Here is a 23,445-nt window from a genome sequence, read left to right as displayed (position 1 = left end):
TGACCATTCCTCTTTCCAGAACTGTTTCAGTTCAGCAATATTCTTGGGATGTCTGGTGTGAATCGCTTTCTTGAGGTCATGCCACAGCATCTCAATCGGGTTGAGGTCAGGACTCTGACTGGGCCACTCCACTTTTTTTGGACAGCAGTGGCTTCCTCTGTGGTATCCTCCCATGAAATCCATTGTTGCTTAGTGTTTTATGTATCGTAGATTCGCTAACAGAGATGTTAGTATATGCCAGAGACTTTTGTAAGTCTTTAGCTGACACTCTAGGATTCTTCTTCACCTCATTGAGCAGTCTGCGCTGTGCTCTTGCAGTCATCTTTACAGGACGGCCACTCCTAGGGAGAGTAGCAGCAGCGCTGAACTTTCTCCATTTATAGACAATTTGTCTTACCGTGGACTGATGAACAGCAAGGCTTTTGGAGATACTTTTATAACCCTTTCCAGCTTTATGAAAGTCAACAATTCTTAATCGTAGGTCTTCTGAGAGCTCTTTTGTGCGAGGCATCATTCACACCAGGCAATGCTTCTTGTGAAAAGCAAACCCAGAACTGGTGTGTGTTTTATAGGACAGGGAAGCTGTAACCAACATACCCAATCTCATCTCATTGATTGGACTCCAGTTGGCTGACACCTCACTCCAATTAGCTCTTGGAGATGTCATTAGTCTAGGGGTTCACATACTTTTTCCACCTGCACTGTGAATGTTTACATGGTGTGTTCAATAAAAACATGGTAACATTTAATTCTTTGTGTGTTATTAGTTTAAGCAGACTGTGATTGTCTATTGTTGTGACTTAGATGAAGATCAGATCACATTTTATGACCAATATGTGCAGAAATCCATATCATTCCAAAGGGTTCACATACTGTTTCTTGCAACTTGAGCGCGAATATTCGAATCGCTAATTTTTGTCGTGAATATCGGCACTTCGAGAATTCGCAAATATTTAGAATATAGTGCTATATATATACGTATTCATGAATATTCTAATTGCGGATTTATCGTAAATATCGGCACTTAGCAACATCCCTAGCAACCAATAAGAAAGTTGCCTATAGGACTAGGAGTAGTGTTGATCGGGAATTTTCCGATTGCCGATTTTTGGAGATCACAAATTCTCGAATTTGCAAATATATGACGAATATTCGCCCAAATATTCCCGAAATATTGCGAATTCGAATATTGCCCTTGCCACTCATCACTGATCTTACACTCTGTGTCAGAATAGATTATCAATATCCCCAATGTATTAATGGACACAACTGTACCCTTTAAATACCACCTCAGAACAAGGATACCCAGTTAGCTATACGTATGGAAACATCAAATTTTCCAGTTTTGGCCTTCAAAAGACATGGAGAGTAATTGTTAAGGGAGAATAATCTATATTTGTACAATATATCATCGATGATCATGATGACTTACGTGTAATTGGATCCGAAGGAGATGGCGTTGGAAATGAAGACTTATCTTGGTCACCTAGAAATAATTAAAGATTACAGAGGAACATCTCCAAAAGACCAACCCACATCCAGACCAGTTTTTGGTTTCATCATATTTTAGGCTATGTTCACATCATGTTCTTTTGTCTCTTTTTACACTTTGTCTGCAGTGGACGTTTACCATAGCCCCTGATGCAGATGTTAAAAGTATCTATAGGCCCTCATTACGCTGTGAATAATGGCCCCATTATGGCAAGTGGTTTTTTAGTCTCCTTCAGCAGTGTCCATCAGGACGACCCTTTTTGCACTACAGTAGATATTTAAAAAAAATAAAATTGTTTTCGCATAGGTGATGGAGGCATCCATTAACGGCACATGCCCAAGGCTTCCATAGAGAAATCCTCCTAATGGAAACTTTGCAGACACATTGTGACTAGAACCTAAAACTGTATATAACGTTGGGAACAGCTGTTTGGCCTTCAAGAGATGGAATTGTGTAGTCCACCATACTATCCCATATCTACTCATTCGTGGTAATCTGACGTATACCGGGCAGAAGAACAGTCTATTCAATGCAGCCTGACTACTGGAGTCCTATGGACACGTTTAAAGTGTAAGTTGGGAGATGCTCTAAATGCCAACCAAAAACATGATGTGAACAAACCCTTGTTTATACTGCCCATTTTCTTTCAGAAGATCACACCTAGAGTGCAATTTTGGTATGTATCAAATACTTTAAGACAGTAGACCCTTTGTGTAAAGACGAAGCAACAGGGATCATTCTCTTATCTATAGAGGCCTCCAGTTTACTGAACAGGTCATGGCGAGGAAACATCAGCCCCAGACTTTGTCTGGTGCCAGAAGCTATAGCCAGCAGTACCCTGTTGCCCACATTCGATTACCCTATGGTATTTAGTTGGTGCATATGTGCCTGCAAATACATTTAGTTTTGCTCATTTTCATGCTACTGTACTACCAATCACAGAGCCCCCAATACTCAGCCAAAACATCCGTAGTGTCCCCAATACTCAGCCAAGACATCCATAGGGCCCCCAATACTCAGCCAAGACATGCATAGGGCCCCCAATACACTACCAGTACATCCATAGGGTCCACAATACACTACCAAAACAACCATAGGGCCCCTAATACACTACCAAGACATACATAAGGTTCCCAATACACTACCAAGCCATCTATAGGGTCCCCAATACACTACTAAGACATCCATAGGGTCCACAATACACTACCAAGAAATCCACAGGGGTCCCCAATAGACTACCAAGACATCCATAGGGTCCCTAATACACTACCAAGACAACCATAGGGTCCCCAATACTCAGCCAAGACAACCATAGGGCCCCCAATACTCAGCCAAGACATCCATAGGGCCCCCAATACTCAGCCAAGACATCCATAGGGCCCCCAATACTCAGCCAAGACATGCATAGGGCCCCCAATACACTACCAGTACATCCATAGGGTCCACAATACACTACCAAGACAAGTATAGGGTCCACAATACACTACCAAGAAATCCACAGGGGTCCCCAATAGACTACCAAGACATCCATAGGGTCCCTAATACACTACCAAGACAACCATAGGGTCCCCAATACACTACCATGCAATAAGAATTGAACAGGGCCGTCTGGTGGTTGTGGCAGGGAGCACTGGTGGGGTCTAGGACAGTCTTATACACAATATATCGGACTGTAGCCAGTATAATGTACCCTATAGTCTTCTCTGTGATCTCTGGAAAGTGTGCTCCATATGGGAAAATAGACCTCTGGTCCAGGGTACTTACATAGAGAAACTAATAGCCAAGAGGCTGAAGAAAACCCGGCTTCCTATGGTAAATCAGAACTTTCATTTGATTGCTCCAATACCTAAACACCAAAAGAAAAAAATAATTTAAAAAACCTGCTGTTTCTCTGGATGACCTTATGTTGAGAGTAGTGTTAATAGAGTCCCAAAGCCTTATAGAAGTAGGGTACCTGGTTTTACAGACCCTTGAGACTCCATTAACAGTACTATCAACATAAGGTCATCTAGAGAAACAGCAGTTTTCTCAAATTCTTTTTTTCCTTTTGGTGTTTAGGTAGTAGAGCAATCAAATGAAAGTTCTGATTTAACATCTGAAGCCGGGTTTTGTTTAGCCTCTTGGCTATTCGTTTTCCATTGATAACCCTCCACATGGAGCTCCCAGCAGCAGATAGAAGCCTGCAGGGCACTTCTGGTGTGACATCACCTGGGCACAAGCCTGACACTTCTCTCATTGTCTTTGCTCAGCAGAGGCTCCTTTCCCGCCATGCTTTCCCTTCGTCAGCAATGGCGCGGGTGGCGGCGCGCACACCACCCTTTTCATAATTAATGAAATGGATGCTGCTGCTGTGTGTTTAGCGCGCGGTAGAAGGGGGTGTGAGAGGATCCCCAATACACTACCAAGACATCCATAGGGTCACCAATACACTACCAAGACATCTGTAATGAAATCTGAGGTGAATAGACAGATAGATAGATCTCATATTCTCCTAAACTTACATTATCAATAGCTAATTGTATAGCAGTGGCTAATTGATCTATTAAGCAAATGCAAATGGTGCCTCTAGATGCCAGCCCGTCTGAAGACTAGGTGAGACACTCCACATTATCAGAGGAAGCCCCCATGTAGCACTGGCCTGCTAATTGAAAACCATTTGGGCACCCTAATGAAGACCTGGGAAGGGGATACTTAAAATGCACAGCCACCCTAGACATGTTGGCTGCTAGACCAGTGGGTGGTCTAAGCCATTCAGTAGATGAATGAAATAATATCAGAAGCCATAACTCCGACCTCCTGGCACCCACAGCCTCAGAACCCTTAGGATTGTGTTCAGCCTGACATGGGCTTCGGGCAGAGTCTATGCGCGCCATACTGGACAGGAGGCATGTCTCTGTATTCAGGATATGGCCTTCTGGAAATCATAACTCGATCTTATTTGGTGTCTGTATGACCGGGACGAGGCGACTCAGATTATGGGATCTTACCTGTACCCGCAGTCCCTGTCATACAGCGAGGAATCGTCATGATTCATATTGCCACCTCAGTCAGTCTTCTGGGAAGTTGGAACCTGAATAATATCAGACGTCCCAGAAGGCCGGACCGAAAGGAGGGAGGTTCCCTCACAGCCCACCCCTCGGCTGAGGTGGGATAAAAAATTGGTGTTTGGGAACAGGTAATTGTCAGCCACATCGTTTGGAGTGACTGCCCATATCTTCAGCTGTCCCCACAGCCGGAATATAACTGCTGCATCTCAGTAAGCCAATATTCCGTATTTTATCCCTTTTATTTGATCTGTTTTACTGCATTGTTATTGTATGTATATTTTTATCTTTTATCTGACACTTTCTTTTTGTATTGCACTGCACTATTGTGTATTACATAAAAAAATTGATAAGTCCCTTCCTTGTGGTCTTATAGAACTTGCTCTATCGGAGGGAATAACGTTATCAGTAGTGTTTCAGAGGATTTTAACTAAAAACTGTGCTATTCGCCATTTTTTAGTCACCTTGTCTGCCCAAAAAACAGGATCGGACTGTTCTACTATGGGCCGGACGTTCCATAATATACGGAATGCACGCTGCTTTTTTGGCGTTTTTTTTTTTTTGCGTGGTATCGAAACAACCCTAATAGAGAGTCAATCTTAAGTAAAAGAATCCTATTGCATTGACCTTCTACAGGGACAATTTCATTTGTTTCTGAAATGTTATTAAGAGTTCTTGCATATCCTACAAGACCAGGTGTTCCTCATGTAGGCCTCTGCTTCAACCTGATAGAGGAACACAGCCATAACTGGGACCACATGGTCAACCAGGAGACCAAACCGTCTGTCAGTACAGCAGGTATCTGGAGTCTTATCTTCAGGGTCTGACATCCCCCGCCGCCCTGTAGTACGGTCAGCACTATCCACACTACGTGACTTGTTTTTCTGTAATGTTAATTTACTCTTGGTTTGCCCTTTAAACTCAATAACCAGGAATACATACCACCACAAATGGTGACGTTAAAGGTCTCAGTTCTCATTTCACCATCTTCATTTAAAGTAATGTCAACTGTGTATATTCCAGCATCGTCTTCAGTCACATTTTTTATGACCAGTTTTTTCCCATTATCATGAAGCTCGTATTTGCCGTTCAACATGAAAGTCACTGTGCCATTTTCAGTCTTCGCAATCAGCATGTCTTTTTTGGGGGATGTAAGCTTGAATTCACTCTTGATACCCAAAGATGCCAAAGACAACGTGATGTCGGAATTTAAAGCCCCGCATATGTTATGAGTTGGAGCTTGTACTACAACAGAACAGGAAAGTATTCGTTAAGGGATCCTACCTACAGTAAAACAGTAATTCTCTACTTTACTGAAAAGCCACCACCTCCCAATTCTGTCCGCCAACTTGGTCTTCTGCCATAGATAACTCCAGGCCCCATACAGTGCTATTTGCCATTGTAAAGACCAGAGGTGTCCACCTGGAGCAGAGGCCCTAGAGAGGGGACCTGGAGCATAAGCACCTGAGAGAGAAGAAGCAGGAATGAAAGGGGGACACCTGGAGCAGAGGCATCAGAGGGAGGGGAAGCAGGAATTAAAGAGGGACACCTGGAGCAGGGGCACCAGAGAGAGAAGAAGCAGGAACAAAGGGGGGACACCTGGAGCAGAGGCACCAGAGGGAGGGGAAGCAGGAATGAAAGGGGGACACCTGGAGCAGAGGCACCAGAGGGAGGGGAAGCAGGAACGAAGGGGGACACCTGGAGTAGAGGCACCAGAGGGAGGGGAAGCAGGAACGAAGGGGGGACACCTGGAGAAGAGGCACCAGAGGGAGGGGAAGCAGGAATAAAAGGGAGACCCCTGGAGCAGAGGCACCAGAGGGAGGGGAAGTAGGAACGAAGGGGGACACCTGGAGCAGAGGCACCAGAGGGAGGGGAAGTAGGAACGAAGGGGGACACCTGGAGCAGAGGCACCAGAGGGAGGGAAGCAGGAATGAAAGGGAGACACCTGGAGCAGGGGCACCAGAGGGAGGAGAAGCAGGAACAAAGGGGGGACACCTGGAGCAGAGGCACCAGAGGGAGGGGAAGCAGGAACAAAGGGGGGACACCTGGAGCAGAGGCACCAGAGAGAGAAGAAGCAGGAACAAAGGGGGGACACCTGGAGCAGAGGCACCAGAGGGAGGGGAAGCAGGAATGAAAGGGTGACACCTGGAGCAGAGGCACCAGAGGGAGGGGAAGCAGGAACGAAGGGGGACACCTGGAGTAGAGGCACCAGAGGGAGGGGAAGCAGGAACGAAGGGAGACCCCTCGAGCAGAGGCACCAGAGGGAGGTTTAGTAGGAACGAAGGGGGACACCTGGAGTAAAGGCACCAGAGGGAGGAGAACCAGGAACAAAGGTGCAGTACGCAGACCTGCAGGGTATTGCGATGTGAGGTCACGGTTAATGGGCAAATGAGGGTTACTCACAGTTTGTAGGGAGACCCTGGGGCAGGTGTACAGCAGTGATAGAGAGGCTGGCACAGGGGTCCTCTGGGGCACTCTCTGTATTTAGGGACCAGGCCTGATGGTGGATGAGGTGCCCTGGATGTTGCAGGTGTTTAATGTGCCTAGGGCAAGGTCCCTTTAAGATTTGTGACGCCAGTGCCTGTAACGGTGGCACACCGATTGATAGTGGTAATAATTGAGGAACACGCTGTGGTTGTGAACCAAAAACTTCCTTCCTTTTACTGGAAATATCAACTTTGTACAGTTTAAGTTCAGTTCCACTTGGCAGCAGCAGATATAAGCAGGCTTACACAACAATGGCAGGTACAATGTTCTTTGCAAGATACTCAGAGGGTAAGAACAACACTCACAGACCAGGCTGCACTCTTCTTTAGAAATCCTGTTCACTATTCCTCAGAACTCCTGGCTGTCCCAATCCCAAGGCCCGTTTGCCCTAATGCTGGCTTTATCCTTGGTAACAAACTTCCTCAGGTATATATCCTTGCTTTAGGTTAAAGATCCTTCTGCCCTTCAGCTTACTTGTCTGGCTGGAATACTCTTCTGCTCTGCTCTTTGCTCTGTGGGAACTTGGTTTCTCCCAGGAGGCAAACCCTTCTCCTGGGGTAAATCTTCTGAGCTAACTCTGGCTCAAGAACTTCAGGCAGGCTAGACTCCTTCCCCTAGCCTCCTGGACAACCCTTCCCCTTCCTGTCTGGGCCTGAATATATATACTAGGGGCTCCCTATCTCCCTCTAGTGTCTAGGAGGCTGAACTACACTCTAATAGGCCTGCTACCCAGATAAACAGAAAAATATGCATAAAACAACATATCAATACAATAGTCAGATTAACCATTGTGTAGTGCCCACATTTACCTAGTGGGACACTACAAAGGGAGGACACCTGGAGCAGAGGCACCAGAGGGAGGAGAAGCAGGAACGAAGGGGGGACACCTGGAGCAGAGGCAGGGAAAGCAGGAATGAATGGGGACACCTGGAGCAGAGGCACCAGATGGAGGGGAAGCAGGAACGAAGGGAGCACACCTGGAGAAGAGGCACCAGATGGAGGGGAAGCAGGAACGAAGAGGGGGGACACCTGGAGCAGAGGCACCAGAGGGAGGAGAAGCAGGAACGAAGGGAGCACACCTGGAGAAGAGGCACCAGATGGAGGGGAAGCAGGAACGAAGGGGGGCACCAAGAGCAGAGGCACCAGATGGAGGGGAAGCAGGAACAAGGGGGGACACCTGGAGCAGAGGCACCAGAGAGAGGAGAAGCAGGAGCGAAGGGGGACACCTGGAGCAGAGGCAGGGAAAGCAGGAATGAATGGGGACACCTGGAGCAGAGGCACCAGATGGAGGGGAAGCAGGAACGAAGAGGGGGGACACCTGGAGCAGAGGCACCAGAGGGAGGGGAAGCAGGAACGAAGGGGGGACACCTGGAGCAGAGGCAGGGAAAGCAGGAATGAAGGGGGACACCTGGAGCAGAGGCACCAGAGGGAGAGAAGCAGGAACAAGGGGGGACACCTGGAGCAGAGGCACCAGAGGGAGGAGAAGCAGGAACGAAGGGAGCACACCTGGAGAAGAGGCACCAGATGGAGGGGAAGCAGGAACGAAGGGGGGCACCTAGAGCAGAGGCACCAGATGGAGGGGAAGCAGGAACAAGGGGAGACACCTGGAGCAGAGGCACCAGAGGGAGGAGAAGCAGGAACGAAGGGGGACACCTGGAGCAGAGGCACCAGAGAGAGGAGAAGCAGGAGCGAAAAGGGACACCTGGAGCAGAGGCACCAGAGGGAGGAGAAGCAGGAATGAAGGGGGACACCTGGAGCAGAGGCACCAGAGGGAGGAGAAGCAGGAATGAAGGGGGACACCTGGAGCAGAGGCACCAGATGGAGGGGAAGCAGGAACGAAGAGGGGGGACACCTGGAGCAGAGGCACCAGAGGGAGGAGAAGCAGGAACAAGGGGGGGGGGGACACCTGGAACAAAGGCACCAGAGGGAGGGGAAGCAGGAACAAAAGGGGGGGGGGGCACCTGGAGCAGAGGCACCAGAGGGAGGGGAAGCAGGAGCGAAAGGGGATACCTGGAGCAGAGGCACCAGAGGGAGGGAAAGCAGGAACGAAGGGGGACACCTGGAGCAGAGGCACCAGAGGGAGGGAAGCAGGAACGAAGGGGGACACCTGTAGCAGAGGCACCAGAGGGAGGGGGAGCAGGAACAAGGGGGGACACCTGGAGCAGAGGCACTAGAGGGAGGGGAAGCAGGAATGAAAGGGGGACACCTGGAGCAGAGGCACCAGAGGGAGGGGAAGCAGGAGCGAAGGGGGACACCTGGAGCAGAGGCACCAGAAAGAGGAGAAGCAGAAGCGAAGGGGGACACCTGTAGCAGAGGCACCAGAGGGAGGGGGAGCAGGAACAAGGGGGGACACCTGGAGCAGAGGCACTAGAGGGAGGGGAAGCAGGAATGAAAGGGGGACACCTGGAGCAGAGGCACCAGAGGGAGGAGAAGCAGGAACGAAGGGGGACACCTGGAGCAGAGGCACAAGAGGGAGGGGAAGCAGGAACGAAGGGGGACACCTGGAGTAGAGGCACCAGAGGGAGGGGGAAGCAGGAACGAAGGGGGACACCTGGAGCAGAGGCACCAGAGGGAGGGAAACAGGAGCCGAAGGGAGGACACCTGGAGCAGGGGCACCAGAGGGAGGAGAAGCAGGAACAAAGGGGGGACACCTGGAGCAGAGGCACAAGAGGGAGGGGAAGCAGGAACGAAGGGGGACACCTGGAGCAGAGGCACCAGAGGGAGGGGAAGCAGAACCAAAGGGGGACACCTGGAGCAGAGGCACCAGAGAGAGGAGAAGCAGGAACTAAGGGGGGACACCTGGAGCAGAGGCACCAGAGGGAGGAGAAGCAGGAATGAAGGGGGGCACCTGGAGCAGAGGCACCAGAGGGAGGGGAAGCAGGAGCGAAGGGGGACACCTGGAGCAGAGGCACCAGAGGGAGGGAAAGCAGGAGCGAAGGGAGGACACCTGGAGCAGGGGCACCAGAGGGAGGAGAAGCAGGAACGAAGGGGGACACCTGGAGCAGAGGCACCAGAGGGAGGGAAGCAGGAACGAAGGGGGACACCTGTAGCAGAGGCACCAGAGGGAGGGGGAGCAGGAACAAGGGGGGACACCTGGAGCAGAGGCACCAGAGGGAGGGGAAGCAGGAATGAAAGGGGGACACCTGGAGCAGAGGCACCAGAGGGAGGGGAAGCAGGAGCGAAGGGGGACACCTGGAGCAGAGGCACCAGAAAGAGGAGAAGCAGAAGCGAAGGGGGACACCTGTAGCAGAGGCACCAGAGGGAGGGGGAGCAGGAACAAGGGGGGACACCTGGAGCAGAGGCACTAGAGGGAGGGGAAGCAGGAACGAAGGGGGACACCTGGAGCAGAGGCACCAGAGGGAGGGGGAGCAGGAATGAAAGTGGGACACCTGGAGCAGAGGCACAAGAGGGAGGGGAAGCAGGAACGAAGGGGGACACCTGGAGAAGAGGCACCAGAGGGAGGGGGAAGCAGGAACGAAGGGGGACACCTGGAGCAGAGGCACCAGAGGGAGGGAAACAGGAGCCGAAGGGAGGACACCTGGAGCAGGGGCACTAGAGGGAGGAGAAGCAGGAACAAAGGGGACACCTGGAGCAGAGGCACAAGAGGGAGGGGAAGCAGGAATGAAGGGGGACACCTGGAGCAGAGGCACCAGAGGGAGGGGAAGCAGAACCAAAGGGGGACACCTGGAGCAGAGGCACCAGAGGGAGGGGAAGCAGGAGCGAAGGGGGACACCTGGAGCAGAGGCACCAGAGGGAGGGGAAGTAGGAACGAAGGGGGACACCTGGAGCAGAGGGACCAGAGGGAGGGGAAGCAGAACCAAAGGGGGACACCTGGAGCAGAGGCACCAGAGGGAGGGGAAGCAGGAACGAAGGGGGACACCTGGAGCAGAGGCACTAGAGGGAGGGGAAGTAGGAGCGTAGGAGCGAAGGGGGACACCTGGAGCAGAGGCACCAGAGGGAGGGGAAGCAGGAATAAAGGGAGACCCCTGGAGCAGAGGCACCAGAGGGAGGGGAAGTAGTAGCGAAGGTGGGACACCTGGAGAAGAGGCACCAGATGGAGGAGAAGCAGGAACGAAGGTGGGACACCTGGAGCAGAGGCACCAGAGGGAGGGGAAGCAGGAGCGAAGGGGGACACCTGGAGCAGAGGCACCAGAGGGAGGAGAAGCAGGAACGAAGGGGGACACCTGGAGCAGAGGCACCAGAGGGAGGGGGAGCAGGAATGAAAGGGGGACACCTGGAGCAGAGGCACCAGAGGGAGGGGAAGCAGGAATGAAAGGGGGACACCTGGAGCAGAGGCACCAGAGGGAGGAGAAGCAGGAACGAAGGGGGACACCTGGAGCAGAGGCACCAGAGGGAGGGGGAGCAGGAACAAGGGGGGACACCTGGAGCAGAGGCGCCAGAGGGAGGGGGAGCAGGAATGAAAGTGGGACACCTGGAGCAGAGGCACAAGAGGGAGGGGAAGCAGGAACGAAGGGGGACACCTGGAGTAGAGGCACCAGAGGGAGGGGGAAGCAGGAACGAAGGGGGACACCTGGAGCAGAGGCACCAGAGGGAGGGAAACAGGAGCCGAAGGGAGGACACCTGGAGCAGGGGCACCAGAGGGAGGAGAAGCAGGAACGAAGGGGCCACCTGGAGCAGAGGCACAAGAGGGAGGGGAAGCAGGAACGAAGGGGGACACCTGGAGCAGAGGCACCAGAGGGAGGGGAAGCAGAACCAAAGGGGGACACCTGGAGCAGAGGCACCAGAGGGAGGGGAAGCAGGAGTGAAGGGGGACACCTGGAGCAGAGGCACCAGAGGGAGGGGAAGTAGGAACGAAGGGGGACACCTGGAGCAGAGGGACCAGAGGGAGTGGAAGCAGAACCAAAGGGGGACACCTGGAGCAGAGGCACCAGAGGGAGGGGAAGCAGGAACGAAGGGGGACACCTGGAGCAGAGGCACGAGAGGGAGGGGAAGTAGGAGCGTAGGAGCGAAGGGGGACACCTGGAGCAGAGGCACCAGAGGGAGGGGAAGCAGGAATAAAGGGAGACCCCTGGAGCAGAGGCACCAGAGGGAGGGGAAGTAGGAGCGAAGGTGGGACACCTGGAGAAGAGGCACCAGATGGAGGAGAAGCAGGAACGAAGGTGGGACACCTGGAGCAGAGGCACCAGAGGGAGGAGAAGCAGGAGCGAAGGGGGACACCTGGAGCAGAGGCACCAGAGGGAGGGGAAGCAGGAGCGAAGGGGGACACCTGGAGCAGAGGCACCAGAAAGAGGAGAAGCAGAAGCGAAGGGGGACACCTGTAGCAGAGGCACCAGAGGGAGGGGGAGCAGGAACAAGGAGGGACACCTGGAGCAGAGGCACTAGAGGGAGGGGAAGCAGGAATGAAAGGGGGACACCTGGAGCAGAGGCACCAGAGGGAGGAGAAGCAGGAACGAAGGGGCACACCTGGAGCAGAGGCACCAGAGGGAGGGGGAGCAGGAACAAGGGGGGACACCTGGAGCAGAGGCACTAGAGGGAGGGGGAGCAGGAATGAAAGTGGGACACCTGGAGCAGAGGCACAAGAGGGAGGGGAAGCAGGAACGAAGGGGGACACCTGGAGTAGAGGCACCAGAGGGAGGGGGAAGCAGAAACGAAGGGGGACACCTGGAGCAGAGGCACCAGAGGGAGGGAAACAGGAGCCGAAGGGAGGACACCTGGAGCAGGGGCACCAGAGGGAGTAGAAGCAGGAACAAAGGGGACACCTGGAGCAGAGGCACAAGAGGGAGGGGAAGCAGGAACGAAGGGGGGACACCTGGAGCAGAGGCACCAGATGGAGGGGAAGCAGGAACAAGGGGGACACCTGGAGCAGAGGCACCAGAGGGAGGGGAAGCAGAACCAAAGGGGGACACCTGGAGCAGAGGCACCAGAGGGAGGGGAAGCAGGAGCGAAGGGGGACACCTGGAGCAGAGGCACCAGAGGGAGGGGAAGTAGGAACGAAGGGGGACACCTGGAGCAGAGGGACCAGAGGGAGGGGAAGCAGAACCAAAGGGGGACACCTGGAGCAGAGGCACCAGAGGGAGGGGAAGCAGGAACGAAGGGGGACACCTGGAGCAGAGGCACTAGAGGGAGGGGAAGTAGGAGCGTAGGAGCGAAGGGGGACACCTGGAGCAGAGGCACCAGAGGGAGGGGAAGCAGGAATAAAGGGAGACCCCTGGAGCAGAGGCACCAGAGGGAGGGGAAGTAGGAGCGAAGGTGGGACACCTGGAGAAGAGGCACCAGATGGAGGAGAAGCAGGAACGAAGGTGGGACACCTGGAGCAGAGGCACCAGAGGGAGGGGAAGCAGGAGCAAAGGGGGACACCTGGAGCAGAGGCACCAGAAAGAGGAGAAGCAGAAGCGAAGGGGGACACCTGTAGCAGAGGCACCAGAGGGAGGGGGAGCAGGAACAAGGGGGGACACCTGGAGCAGAGGCACCAGAGGGAGGAGAAGCAGGAACGAAGGGGGACACCTGGAGCAGAGGCACCAGAGGGAGGAGGAGCAGGAACAAGAGGGGACACCTGGAGCAGAGGCACCAGAGGGAGGGGGAGCAGGAATGAAAGTGGGACACCTGGAGCAGAGGCACAAGAGGGAGGGGAAGCAGGAACGAAGTGGGACACCTGGAGTAGAGGCACCAGAGGGAGGGGGAAGCAGGAACGAAGGGGGACACCTGGAGCAGAGGCACCAGAGGGAGGGAAACAGGAGCCGAAGGGAGGACACCTGGAGAAGGGGCACCAGAGGGAGGAGAAGCAGGAACAAAGGGGGGACACCTGGAGCAGAGGCACAAGAGGGAGGGGAAGCAGGAACGAAGGGGGACACCTGGAGCAGAGGCACCAGAGGGAGGGGAAGCAGAACCAAAGGGGGACACCTGGAGCAGAGGCACCAGAGAGAGGAGAAGCAGGAACTAAGGGGGAACACCTGGAGCAGAGGCACCAGAGGGAGGAGAAGCAGGAATGAAGGGGGGCACCTGGAGCAGAGGCACCAGAGGGAGGGGAAGCAGGAGCGAAGGGGGACACCTGGAGCAGAGGCACCAGAGGGAGGGAAAGCAGGAGCGAAGGGAGGACACCTGGAGCAGGGGCACCAGAGGGAGGAGAAGCAGGAACGAAGGGGGACACCTGGAGCAGAGGCACCAGAGGGAGGGAAGCAGGAACGAAGGGGGACACCTGTAGCAGAGGCACCAGAGGGAGGGGGAGCAGGAACAAGGGGGGACACCTGGAGCAGAGGCACTAGAGGGAGGGGAAGCAGGAATGAAAGGGGGACACCTGGAGCAGAGGCACCAGAGGGAGGGGAAGCAGGAGCGAAGGGGGACACCTGGAGCAGAGGCACCAGAAAGAGGAGAAGCAGAAGCGAAGGGGGACACCTGTAGCAGAGGCACCAGAGGGAGGGGGAGCAGGAACAAGGGGGGACACCTGGAGCAGAGGCACTAGAGGGAGGGGAAGCAGGAACGAAGGGGGACACCTGGAGCAGAGGCACCAGAGGGAGGGGGAGCAGGAATGAAAGTGGGACACCTGGAGCAGAGGCACAAGAGGGAGGGGAAGCAGGAACGAAGGGGGACACCTGGAGTAGAGGCACCAGAGGGAGGGGGAAGCAGGAACGAAGGGGGACACCTGGAGCAGAGGCACCAGAGGGAGGGAAACAGGAGCCGAAGGGAGGACACCTGGAGCAGGGGCACTAGAGGGAGGAGAAGCAGGAACAAAGGGGACACCTGGAGCAGAGGCACCAGAGGGAGGGGAAGCAGAACCAAAGGGGGACACCTGGAGCAGAGGCACCAGAGGGAGGGGAAGCAGGAGCGAAGGGGGACACCTGGAGCAGAGGCACCAGAGGGAGGGGAAGTAGGAACGAAGGGGGACACCTGGAGCAGAGGCACCAGAGGGAGGGGAAGCAGAACCAAAGGGGGACACCTGGAGCAGAGGCACCAGAGGGAGGGGAAGCAGGAACGAAGGGGGACACCTGGAGCAGAGGCACTAGAGGGAGGGGAAGTAGGAGCGTAGGAGCGAAGGGGGACACCTGGAGCAGAGGCACCAGAGGGAGGGGAAGCAGGAATAAAGGGAGACCCCTGGAGCAGAGGCACCAGAGGGAGGGGAAGTAGTAGCGAAGGTGGGACACCTGGAGAAGAGGCACCAGATGGAGGAGAAGCAGGAACGAAGGTGGGACACCTGGAGCAGAGGCACCAGAGGGAGGGGAAGCAGGAGCGAAGGGGGACACCTGGAGCAGAGGCACCAGAAAGAGGAGAAGCAGAAGCGAAGGGGGACACCTGTAGCAGAGGCACCAGAGGGAGGGGGAGCAGGAACAAGGGGGGGACACCTGGAGCAGAGGCACTAGAGGGAGGGGAAGCAGGAATGAAAGGGGGACACCTGGAGCAGAGGCACCAGAGGGAGGAGAAGCAGGAACGAAGGGGGACACCTGGAGCAGAGGCACCAGAGGGAGGGGGAGCAGGAACAAGGGGGGACACCTGGAGCAGAGGCACCAGAGGGAGGGGGAGCAGGAATGAAAGTGGGACACCTGGAGCAGAGGCACAAGAGGGAGGGGAAGCAGGAACGAAGGGGGACACCTGGAGTAGAGGCACCAGAGGGAGGGGGGAAGCAGGAACGAAGGGGGACACCTGGAGCAGAGGCACCAGAGGGAGGGAAACAGGAGCCGAAGGGAGGACACCTGGAGCAGGGGCACCAGAGGGAGGAGAAGCAGGAACGAAGGGGCCACCTGGAGCAGAGGCACAAGAGGGAGGGGAAGCAGGAACGAAGGGGGACACCTGGAGCAGAGGCACCAGAGGGAGGGGAAGCAGAACCAAAGGGGGACACCTGGAGCAGAGGCACCAGAGGGAGGGGAAGCAGGAGTGAAGGGGGACACCTGGAGCAGAGGCACCAGAGGGAGGGGAAGTAGGAACGAAGGGGGACACCTGGAGCAGAGGGACCAGAGGGAGGGGAAGCAGAACCAAAGGGGGACACCTGGAGCAGAGGCACCAGAGGGAGGGGAAGCAGGAACGAAGGGGGACACCTGGAGCAGAGGCACTAGAGGGAGGGGAAGTAGGAGCGTAGGAGCGAAGGGGGACACCTGGAACAGAGGCACCAGAGGGAGGGGAAGCAGGAATAAAGGGAGACCCCTGGAGCAGAGGCACCAGAGGGAGGGGAAGTAGGAGCGAAGGTGGGACACCTGGAGAAGAGGCACCAGATGGAGGAGAAGCAGGAACGAAGGTGGGACACCTGGAGCAGAGGCACCAGAGGGAGGAGAAGCAGGAGCGAAGGGGGACACCTGGAGCAGAGGCACCAGAGGGAGGGGAAGCAGGAGCGAAGGGGGACACCTGGAGCAGAGGCACCAGAACGAGGAGAAGCAGAAGCGAAGGGGGACACCTGTAGCAGAGGCACCAGAGGGAGGGGGAGCAGGAACAAGGAGGGACACCTGGAGCAGAGGCACTAGAGGGAGGGGAAGCAGGAATGAAAGGGGGACACCTGGAGCAGAGGCACAAGAGGGAGGGGAAGCAGGAACGAAGGGGGGACACCTGGAGTAGAGGCACCAGAGGGAGGGGGAGCAGGAACAAGGGGGGACACCTGGAGCAGAGGCACCAGAGGGAGGGGGAGCAGGAATGAAAGTGGGACACCTGGAGCAGAGGCACCAGAGGGAGGAGAAGCAGGAACGAAGGGGCACACCTGGAGCAGAGGCACCAGAGGGAGGGGGAGCAGGAACAAGGGGGGACACCTGGAGCAGAGGCACCAGAGGGAGGGGGAGCAGGAATGAAAGTGGGACACCTGGAGCAGAGGCACAAGAGGGAGGGGAAGCAGGAACGAAGGGGGACACCTGGAGTAGAGGCACCAGAGGGAGGGGGAAGCAGAAACGAAGGGGGACACCTGGAGCAGAGGCACCAGAGGGAGGGAAACAGGAGCCGAAGGGAGGACACCTGGAGCAGGGGCACCAGAGGGAGGAGAAGCAGGAACAAAGGGGACACCTGGAGCAGAGGCACAAGAGGGAGGGGAAGCAGGAACGAAGGGGGGACACCTGGAGCAGAGGCACCAGATGGAGGGGAAGCAGGAACAAGGGGGACACCTGGAGCAGAGGCACCAGAGGGAGGGGAAGCAGAACCAAAGGGGGACACCTGGAGCAGAGGCACCAGAGGGAGGGGAAGCAGGAGCGAAGGGGGACACCTGGAGCAGAGGCACCAGAGGGAGGGGAAGTAGGAACGAAGGGGGACACCTGGAGCAGAGGGACCAGAGGGAGGGGAAGCAGAACCAAAGGGGGACACCTGGAGCAGAGGCACCAGAGGGAGGGGAAGCAGGAACGAAGGGGGATACCTGGAGCAGAGGCACTAGAGGGAGGGGAAGTAGGAGCGTAGGAGCGAAGGGGGACACCTGGAGCAGAGGCACCAGAGGGAGGGGAAGCAGGAATAAAGGGAGACCCCTGGAGCAGAGGCACCAGAGGGAGGGGAAGTAGGAGCGAAGGTGGGACACCTGGAGAAGAGGCACCAGATGGAGGAGAAGCAGGAACGAAGGTGGGACACCTGGAGCAGAGGCACCAGAGGGAGGGGAAGCAGGAGCGAAGGGGGACACCTGGAGCAGAGGCACCAGAAAGAGGAGAAGCAGAAGCGAAGGGGGACACCTGTAGCAGAGGCACCAGAGGGAGGGGGAGCAGGAACAAGGGGGGACACCTGGAGCAGAGGCACTAGAGGGAGGGGAAGCAGGAATGAAAGGGGGACACCTGGAGCAGAGGCACCAGAGGGAGGAGAAGCAGGAACGAAGGGGGACACCTGGAGCAGAGGCACCAGAGGGAGGGGGAGCAGGAACAAGGGGGGACACCTGGAGCAGAGGCACCAGAGGGAGGGGGAGCAGGAATGAAAGTGGGACACCTGGAGCAGAGGCACAAGAGGGAGGGGAAGCAGGAACGAAGGGGGACACCTGGAGTAGAGGCACCAGAGGGAGGGGGAAGCAGGAACGAAGGGGGACACCTGAAGCAGAGGCACCAGAGGGAGGGAAACAGGAGCCGAAGGGAGGACACCTGGAGCAGGGGCACCAGAGGGAGGAGAAGCAGGAACGAAGGGGACACCTGGAGCAGAGGCACAAGAGGGAGGGGAAGCAGGAACGAAGGGGGACACCTGGAGCAGAGGCACCAGAGGGAGGGGAAGCAGAACCAAAGGGGGACACCTGGAGCAGAGGCACCAGAGGGAGGGGAAGCAGGAGCGAAGGGGGACACCTGGAGCAGAGGCACCAGAGGGAGGGGAAGTAGGAACGAAGGGGGACACCTGGAGCAGAGGGACCAGAGGGAGGGGAAGCAGAACCAAAGGGGGACACCTGGAGCAGAGGCACCAGAGGGAGGGGAAGCAGGAACGAAGGGGGACACCTGGAGCAGAGGCACTAGAGGGAGGGGAAGTAGGAGCGTAGGAGCGAAGGGGGACACCTGGAGCAGAGGCACCAGAGGGAGGGGAAGCAGGAGCGAAGGGGGACACCTGGAGCAGAGGCACCAGAAAGAGGAGAAGCAGAAGCGAAGGGGGACACCTGTAGCAGAGGCACCAGAGGGAGGGGGAGCAGGAACAAGGGGGGACACCTGGAGCAGAGGCACTAGAGGGAGGGGAAGCAGGAATGAAAGGGGGACACCTGGAGCAGAGGCACCAGAGGGAGGAGAAGCAGGAACGAAGGGGGACACCTGGAGCAGAGGCACCAGAGGGAGGGGGAGCAGGAACAAGGGGGGACACCTGGAGCAGAGGCACCAGAGGGAGGGGGAGCAGGAATGAAAGTGGGACACCTGGAGCAGAGGCACAAGAGGGAGGGGAAGCAGGAACGAAGGGGGACACCTGGAGTAGAGGCACCTGAGGGAGGGGGAAGCAGGAACGAAGGGGGACACCTGGAGCAGAGGCACCAGAGGGAGGGAAACAGGAGCCGAAGGGAGGACACCTGGAGCAGGGGCACCAGAGGGAGGAGAAGCAGGAACGAAGGGGACACCTGGAGCAGAGGCACCAGAGGGAGGGGGAGCAGGAACAAGGGGGGACACCTGGAGCAGAGGCACCAGAGGGAGGGGAAGCAGGAACGAAGGGGGACACCTGGAGCAGAGGCACCAGAGGGAGGGGGAAGCAGGAACGAAGGGGGACACCTGGAGCAGAGGCACCAGAGGGAGGGAAACAGGAGCCGAAGGGAGGACACCTGGAGCAGGGGCACCAGAGGGAGGAGAAGCAGGAACGAAGGGGGACACCTGGAGCAGAGGCACCAGAGGGAGGGAAACAGGAGCCGAAGGGAGGACACCTGGAGCAGGGGCACCAGAGGGAGGAGAAGCAGGAACGAAGGGGGACACCTGGAGCAGAGGCACCAGAGGGAGGGGGAGCAGGAACAAGGGGGACACCTGGAGCAGAGGCACCAGAGGGAGGGGGAGCAGGAATGAAAGTGGGACACCTGGAGCAGAGGCACAAGAGGGAGGGGAAGCAGGAACGAAGGGGGACACCTGGAGCAGAGGCACCAGAGGGAGGGAAACAGGAGCCGAAGGGAGGACACCTGGAGCAGGGGCACCAGAGGGAGGAGAAGCAGGAACGAAGGGGACACCTGGAGCAGAGGCACAAGAGGGAGGGGAAGCAGGAACGAAGGGGGGACACCTGGAGAAGAGGCACCAGATGGAGGAGAAGCAGGAACGAAGGTGGGACACCTGGAGCAGAGGCACCAGAGGGAGGAGAAGCAGGAGCGAAGGGGGACACCTGGAGCAGAGGCACCAGAGGGAGGGGAAGCAGGAGCGAAGGGGGACACCTGGAGCAGAGGCACCAGAAAGAGGAGAAGCAGAAGCGAAGGGGGACACCTGTAGCAGAGGCACCAGAGGGAGGGGGAGCAGGAACAAGGGGGGACACCTGGAGCAGAGGCACTAGAGGGAGGGGAAGCAGGAATGAAAGGGGGACACCTGGAGCAGAGGCACCAGAGGGAGGAGAAGCAGGAACGAAGGGGGACACCTGGAGCAGAGGCACCAGAGGGAGGGGGAGCAGGAACAAGGGGGGACACCTGGAGCAGAGGCACCAGAGGGAGGGGGAGCAGGAATGAAAGTGGGACACCTGGAGCAGAGGCACAAGAGGGAGGGGAAGCAGGAACGAAGGGGGACACCTGGAGTAGAGGCACCAGAGGGAGGGGGAAGCAGGAACGAAGGGAGACACCTGGAGCAGAGGCACCAGAGGGAGGGAAACAGGAGCCGAAGGGAGGACACCTGGAGCAGGGGCACCAGAGGGAGGAGAAGCAGGAACGAAGGGGACACCTGGAGCAGAGGCACCAGAGGGAGGGGGAGCAGGAACAAGGGGGGACACCTGGAGCAGAGGCACCAGAGGGAGGGGAAGCAGGAACGAAGGGGGACACCTGGAGTAGAGGCACCAGAGGGAGGGGGAAGCAGGAACGAAGGGGGACACCTGGAGCAGAGGCACCAGAGGGAGGGAAACAGGAGCCGAAGGGAGGACACCTGGAGCAGGGGCACCAGAGGGAGGAGAAGCAGGAACGAAGGGGGACACCTGGAGCAGAGGCACCAGAGGGAGGGAAACAGGAGCCGAAGGGAGGACACCTGGAGCAGGGGCACCAGAGGGAGGAGAAGCAGGAACGAAGGGGGACACCTGGAGCAGAGGCACCAGAGGGAGGGGGAGCAGGAACAAGGGGGGACACCTGGAGCAGAGGCACCAGAGGGAGGGGGAGCAGGAATGAAAGTGGGACACCTGGAGCAGAGGCACAAGAGGGAGGGGAAGCAGGAACGAAGGGGGACACCTGGAGCAGAGGCACCAGAGGGAGGGAAACAGGAGCCGAAGGGAGGACACCTGGAGCAGGGGCACCAGAGGGAGGAGAAGCAGGAACGAAGGGGACACCTGGAGCAGAGGCACAAGAGGGAGGGGAAGCAGGAACGAAGGGGGACACCTGGAGCAGAGGCACCAGAGGGAGGGGAAGCAGAACCAAAGGGGGACACCTGGAGCAGAGGCACCAGAGGGAGGGGAAGCAGGAGCGAAGGGGGACACCTGGAGCAGAGGCACCAGAGGGAGGGGAAGTACGAACGAAGGGGGACACCTGTAGCAGAGGCACCAGAGGGAGGGGGAGCAGGAACAAGGGGGGACACCTGGAGCAGAGGCACAAGAGGGAGGGGAAGCAGGAATGAAAGTGGGACACCTGGAGCAGAGGCACAAGAGGGAGGAGAAGCAGGAACGAAGGGGGACACCTGGAGCAGAGGCACCAGAGGGAGGGGGAGCAGGAACAAGGGGGGACACCTGGAGCAGAGGCACCAGAGGGAGGGGGAGCAGGAATGAAAGTGGGACACCTGGAGCAGAGGCACAAGAGGGAGGGGAAGCAGGAACGAAGGGGGACACCTGGAGTAGAGGCACCAGAGGGAGGGGGAAGCAGGAACGAAGGGAGACACCTGGAGCAGAGGCACCAGAGGGAGGGAAACAGGAGCCGAAGGGAGGACACCTGGAGCAGGGGCACCAGAGGGAGGAGAAGCAGGAACGAAGGGGACACCTGGAGCAGAGGCACCAGAGGGAGGGGGAGCAGGAACAAGGGGGGACACCTGGAGCAGAGGCACCAGAGGGAGGGGAAGCAGGAACGAAGGGGGACACCTGGAGTAGAGGCACCAGAGGGAGGGGGAAGCAGGAACGAAGGGGGACACCTGGAGCAGAGGCACCAGAGGGAGGGAAACAGGAGCCGAAGGGAGGACACCTGGAGCAGGGGCACCAGAGGGAGGAGAAGCAGGAACGAAGGGGGACACCTGGAGCAGAGGCACCAGAGGGAGGGAAACAGGAGCCGAAGGGAGGACACCTGGAGCAGGGGCACCAGAGGGAGGAGAAGCAGGAACGAAGGGGGACACCTGGAGCAGAGGCACCAGAGGGAGGGGGAGCAGGAACAAGGGGGGACACCTGGAGCAGAGGCACCAGAGGGAGGGGGAGCAGGAATGAAAGTGGGACACCTGGAGCAGAGGCACAAGAGGGAGGGGAAGCAGGAACGAAGGGGGACACCTGGAGCAGAGGCACCAGAGGGAGGGAAACAGGAGCCGAAGGGAGGACACCTGGAGCAGGGGCACCAGAGGGAGGAGAAGCAGGAACGAAGGGGACACCAGGAGCAGAGGCACAAGAGGGAGGGGAAGCAGGAACGAAGGGGGACACCTGGAGCAGAGGCACCAGAGGGAGGGGAAGCAGAACCGAAGGGGGACACCTGGAGCAGAGGCACCAGAGGGAGGGGAAGCAGGAGCGAAGGGGGACACCTGGAGCAGAGGCACCAGAGGGAGGGGAAGTACGAACGAAGGGGGACACCTGGAGCAGAGGGACCAGAGGGAAGGGAAGCAGAACCAAAGGGGGACACCTGGAGCAGAGGCACCAGAGGGAGGGGAAGCAGGAACGAAGGGGGACACCTGGAGCAGAGGCACTAGAGGGAGGGGAAGTAGGAGCGTAGGAGCGAAGGGGGACACCTGGAGCAGAGGCACCAGAGGGAGGGGAAGCAGGAATAAAGGGAGACCCCTGGAGCAGAGGCACCAGAGGGAGGGGAAGTAGGAGCGAAGGTGGGACACCTGGAGAAGAGGCACCAGATGGAGGAGAAGCAGGAACGAAGGTGGGACACCTGGAGCAGAGGCACCAGAGGGAGGGGAAGCAGGAATAAAGGGAGACCCCTGGAGCAGAGGCACCAGAGGGAGGGGAAGTAGGAGCGAAGGTGGGACACCTGGAGAAGAGGCACCAGATGGAGGAGAAGCAGGAACGAAGGTGGGACACCTGGAGCAGAGGCACCAGAGGGAGGAGAAGCAGGAGCGAAGGGGGACACCTGGAGCAGAGGCACCAGAGGGAGGGGAAGCAGGAATGAAGAGGGACACGTGGAGCAGAGGCACCAGAGGGAGGGGAAGCAGGAATGAAGAGGGAGACACCTGGAGCAGAGGCACCAGATGGAGGAGAAGCAGGAGTGAAGGTGGGACACCTGGAGCAGAGGCACCAGAGGGAAGAGGGGCAGAATGAACATAGATAGGGTTGTCTATGCACACGGATGGGGTAATATAATGCAGAATGGACACGGGAGAGTTGCAGAAAAGTGCTACAACAAACCTGCTGTGTGTGAATATACCCCTAAAGGCTGCCCTGTACCCTGCAGCAGGGGAAGGGTTACTAGAAAGTGACAGACATGTTCATGCAGCGCACAGGACACGCCGCTGTCTACACATGCAGTATTTCTCACCTATAGCTGGCAGACGTGCCAACACGAGGATCCTCAGGAGCCATGCAGTCTTCATCGGTAGCGGCAAAACTCCAGACTTAAAAATGGACCTTCTGACGTCACTCGGTCACGTGACATTCCCCCTATCGCGAGACTCAGGCGCCTAAATATGATTTGATGCGGCAGCGCGAGTTTCCCTGTCTGGCGTGGCCATTTTCCAACTAGTAAGTTGAATTTTTGAGCTGCGGGAACAGCTCTGTGGAAAGGGCAGGGTGTCTGTTTATAGAGGTTGCTGAGTATTGTGCCGTATTGTTAGT

The 23,445-nt window shown here is 57.1% G+C and overlaps 1 protein-coding gene across 3 annotated transcripts in view; it reads right to left on the bottom strand.

Moving 5' to 3' along the window:
- Positions 1-23,238, bottom strand: part of LOC122922146 — a 30,958-nt gene extending 7,720 nt beyond the window's left edge. For 2 of the 3 annotated variants that reach the window (XM_044272644.1, XM_044272646.1), the window contains exons 1-3: positions 23,150-23,238; positions 5,479-5,781; positions 1,433-1,486 (exon numbers count right to left, since the gene is read on the bottom strand). In XM_044272644.1, coding sequence (XP_044128579.1) covers positions 1,433-1,486; positions 5,479-5,781; positions 23,150-23,204 — 412 coding nt within the window. In that variant the 5' untranslated portion in view covers positions 23,205-23,238. Of the gene's footprint in view, positions 1-1,432; positions 1,487-5,478; positions 5,782-5,864; positions 6,124-23,149 lie in introns of those variants that run through there. The other variant, XM_044272645.1, reaches the window with a different exon arrangement.
- Positions 23,239-23,445: the final 207 nt, after the last annotated feature.

Source organism: Bufo gargarizans, chromosome 11, assembly GCF_014858855.1.
Source record: "Bufo gargarizans isolate SCDJY-AF-19 chromosome 11, ASM1485885v1, whole genome shotgun sequence".
NCBI lineage: Eukaryota > Metazoa > Chordata > Amphibia > Anura > Bufonidae > Bufo > Bufo gargarizans.
The sequence above is the reverse complement of the archived record's forward strand: the minus strand, read 5'-3'. Positions and strand labels throughout refer to the sequence as shown.